Raw genomic sequence first — 3,069 nt, 5'->3', positions numbered from 1 at the left:
AAATAAGTAAAATAAATAAGTAAATAAATATTTTTTTTTAAAAAAAGATTCAGAACATTTAAAAAAAATAGTCTCTCACTGGGCAAGTCAGAATCATTCTGCTTGTGTCAGAGTATAGACAGTGGGGATGAGTGCAGGGCTCAGTGAGACATGTCTAGGTTGAATATGGTGGGAGAAACATTGGCGAGCAGAGGGATGCACCACAGACTCCAGAGCTCATTAGAGTTGAAATTGGAGAGAGTTTGACAGACACTGACTTAATAGGTCTTGATTAGCATGTGAGACATCTCTTGCTTCTCTGCTTACCATCTGGACACCTGTACCTGGTATTGGCATGTTTCTAGGTGACTTAACTATTGTTTCATCTGTACACGTATACATACATATTTTTTTCCTCTTTTCTTTTGTAGGCTTGTCAGTGGCAATTCTATTGAAGAGAAATTGTTGAAAAATGGAACTAAAGATTTGATCCGTGAAGTGGCTGCTCAGGGAAATGACTACTCCATGGCATTCTTAACGCAGGTAGCTCTCATTTGTTAGGAATCCGCAATAACTAACTGGTCATGGTAGTGCAGGACTGTAGCTCAACACTTAGGAGGCTGAGGCAGGAGGCTGAGACTTTTAAAATCAGCCTGGCCTACACAGGGGAACCCTGTCTCACCTCCCCACTTCACTCAGTGAGGAATGCCACAGTGAACAGAATTGTTTTATTTTGATTTCACTTCACTAATGAGGATTGATTCTCTGGTGGGTTTTATGCTGCCCAAGGCTCAGGTCAGGTACAGAGTGGGTCTGTCCTAGAAGTGATTGTGCTCATTGCTTGTGTTCAGCGAACTATCCAGGAGCTGTTTGAAGTTTACTCGCCCATGGATGATGCTGGTTTTCCTGTGAAAGCTGAAGAATTTGTGGTGCTTTCTCAGGAACCATCTGTCAGTGAAACCATTGCACCCAAGATTGCAAGACCTTTCATAGAGGTGAGGAGATAGATGTTCCTCCATAAGACTTGTTTAACAATGAATAGTCTGTTTGAGTCTTGACTGTGTGTTTTCACAATATGGTCATATCTTCTGAGTTCTCCATACTTACTCTTACTTGATTCTCCCCACCCTTGATCCTGCAGCCTTTCTGCCTGCCTTCTTCCTCTGTCTCAACTGTAAAGAAATATCAAGGGAATAGAGGAGAAGATGCCAGCCATTGTCTTTTTTCTTTCCATCAGGACTTTCTGAGCAATATTTGATTTTTTGTGTTGAGCTGTCTTATTTCTTACTCCCCTGACTCAAAGAACCACCAGTCCCATGTGGCCACCAAACACTAGAAATCATGTTCACCTGTGTTGAATTTACTGTCCCTTTAAAATGTACAGCTGATTGTGAAGACTTAGATGAGGCCCTAGAATGTCTCTCTTAGCATTTCTCATGTTGGTGCCTTTTTAGGGTGCAATGTTTTAATTCATAGGAGGGATATTACTGTTGCAATGCAGGCTCTGGGAGATTTGGAGTTGCACACATGGGTCCTGTGCATTGGCCATCTGTATAGGAACATAGCAGATACCTGTTAGGGATACTTAAATGTTCTCCCTCCTGGCTTTGACCAAGGCTCTCTTTGCTCCAAGACTTGGCCCCTGTTTGCTAAGTATCTCTTCTTTACCACAGCTTCAAGTGAAGGGATGGGGTTCCTTCCTCTTTAGATCCTGCTCGCCATGCCCTTTTTGACTGTCCTCCCCATGGAAGCTGTCACATGGACTAGGGTGGTGACCACTGTCTTGTTACTTGCTCTTCTGCAAAGGCCATGGATGACGCCCTGATCTGCTATTGGCCTGTACTTCATGCTCTTATAGCTTGTCTTTACCAACTACTTTCTGGTCCTAAAAGTGAAACTACTGAGAAAAATCCCTCTTTCTTCCTTTAGCCACTCTTTCAGAAGAGACTACTCTTTTGATGTCTTTTTGCATTTGCCTATCTTGAGCTGGATATGAATGGAATTCTGCTCTTTTCATGTGGCCTTAATGTATCTGGCTCCATTCTGGAGAACAATATTTATGAATTCACTACATTCATCTGACCTGTTTTGAAGTATACTTTTGCAGTGTCTCATATAAGCAAGTACATGCATTCCTACTGAATGTAAGGCCTTAAAGTGGGGTATCTGGCCAGCATATCCTGAATATATGACTAGTGAATAGAGCTCAGTGGTGTCTGAGTGCTGCAGCTGTTGAACACTACCTGGCCTTGCTCTTAGACTGATGGTCTCATGGAGTAGCTTTATTTTGTATTTTGCTGTTGAGTACACCTTTTCATGAGTTTGCTGCCTGTAACAGCGTAAACGAATGCAGACAGATTGTAAAAATATATATATATACAGCTTTAATAGACTTACAGAACCACCGTTCCCGCGGATACCAGGAAAGCAGAAGCAGCACCTGGGAGCACGCTCGCCAAATATATAAGCAAACATTAGCCCGAGGCGAACACGCCCCCTAAGGGGCGGGACTTATCCCTACATCTCCCCTTTTTGTCTAAATAAGACAGAACTAAACCAAATACAACTATATACAATAATAACAAATTATAAATATAACAAACAAAATTGAGAACAAAAGCTTTGCTAAACATTCTATCTCAAGGAGTCCAAATAATGTAGAGAGTAACTACAATTATATAATCTTCAACTCCGTCAAAGATCTCAGAAGGGAATAAACACTACTCAACAAATGAGATATATCCAAAATGTGCAACAATTGACAGAGACAATTGACTACCTGGGCAATCACCCAAAGTCTCGTTTGCAATGTTGAGTCAACCAATTTTGGCTAAGGCCTAACATAACTGACATACCATTATTAAAGGCAAGGAACTTTTCAAAAGTATCTTACCCTGTCTTGGCAGGATATGACAGTCCTGTTTTATCCATTGATGCACGTTCTGTATCTCTGTCAGTGGTTTAGGTATGGGCATTTCTTTGCCCAAAGGCCAGTTCTGCCAAATAGAAAGGCTCCAGGTAGAGTGTCTTTGGTGCTCAACATTCTCTCGGGAATAGAGCGGTGTTGCCAGGAGCAATTGTGTCTCACTA

General features: G+C 41.7%; 1 protein-coding gene across 5 annotated transcripts in view; it reads left to right on the top strand.

Moving 5' to 3' along the window:
* Ep400 (E1A binding protein p400) overlaps nucleotides 1–3,069 on the top strand; it is a 106,773-nt gene that overhangs the window by 72,600 nt on the left and 31,104 nt on the right. For all 5 annotated transcript variants that reach the window (XM_026783801.1, XM_026783788.1, XM_026783791.1 and 2 more), the window contains 2 exons: nucleotides 411–522; nucleotides 831–974. In XM_026783801.1, coding sequence (XP_026639602.1) covers nucleotides 411–522; nucleotides 831–974 — 256 coding nt within the window. The remainder of the gene's footprint in view (nucleotides 1–410; nucleotides 523–830; nucleotides 975–3,069) is intronic.

This window comes from Microtus ochrogaster, chromosome 2 (assembly GCF_000317375.1).
Source record: "Microtus ochrogaster isolate Prairie Vole_2 chromosome 2, MicOch1.0, whole genome shotgun sequence".
In the NCBI taxonomy this organism is placed as follows: domain Eukaryota; kingdom Metazoa; phylum Chordata; class Mammalia; order Rodentia; family Cricetidae; genus Microtus; species Microtus ochrogaster.
Note: the sequence above shows the minus strand (reverse complement) of the source record. Positions and strands in the feature narration are given on the sequence as shown.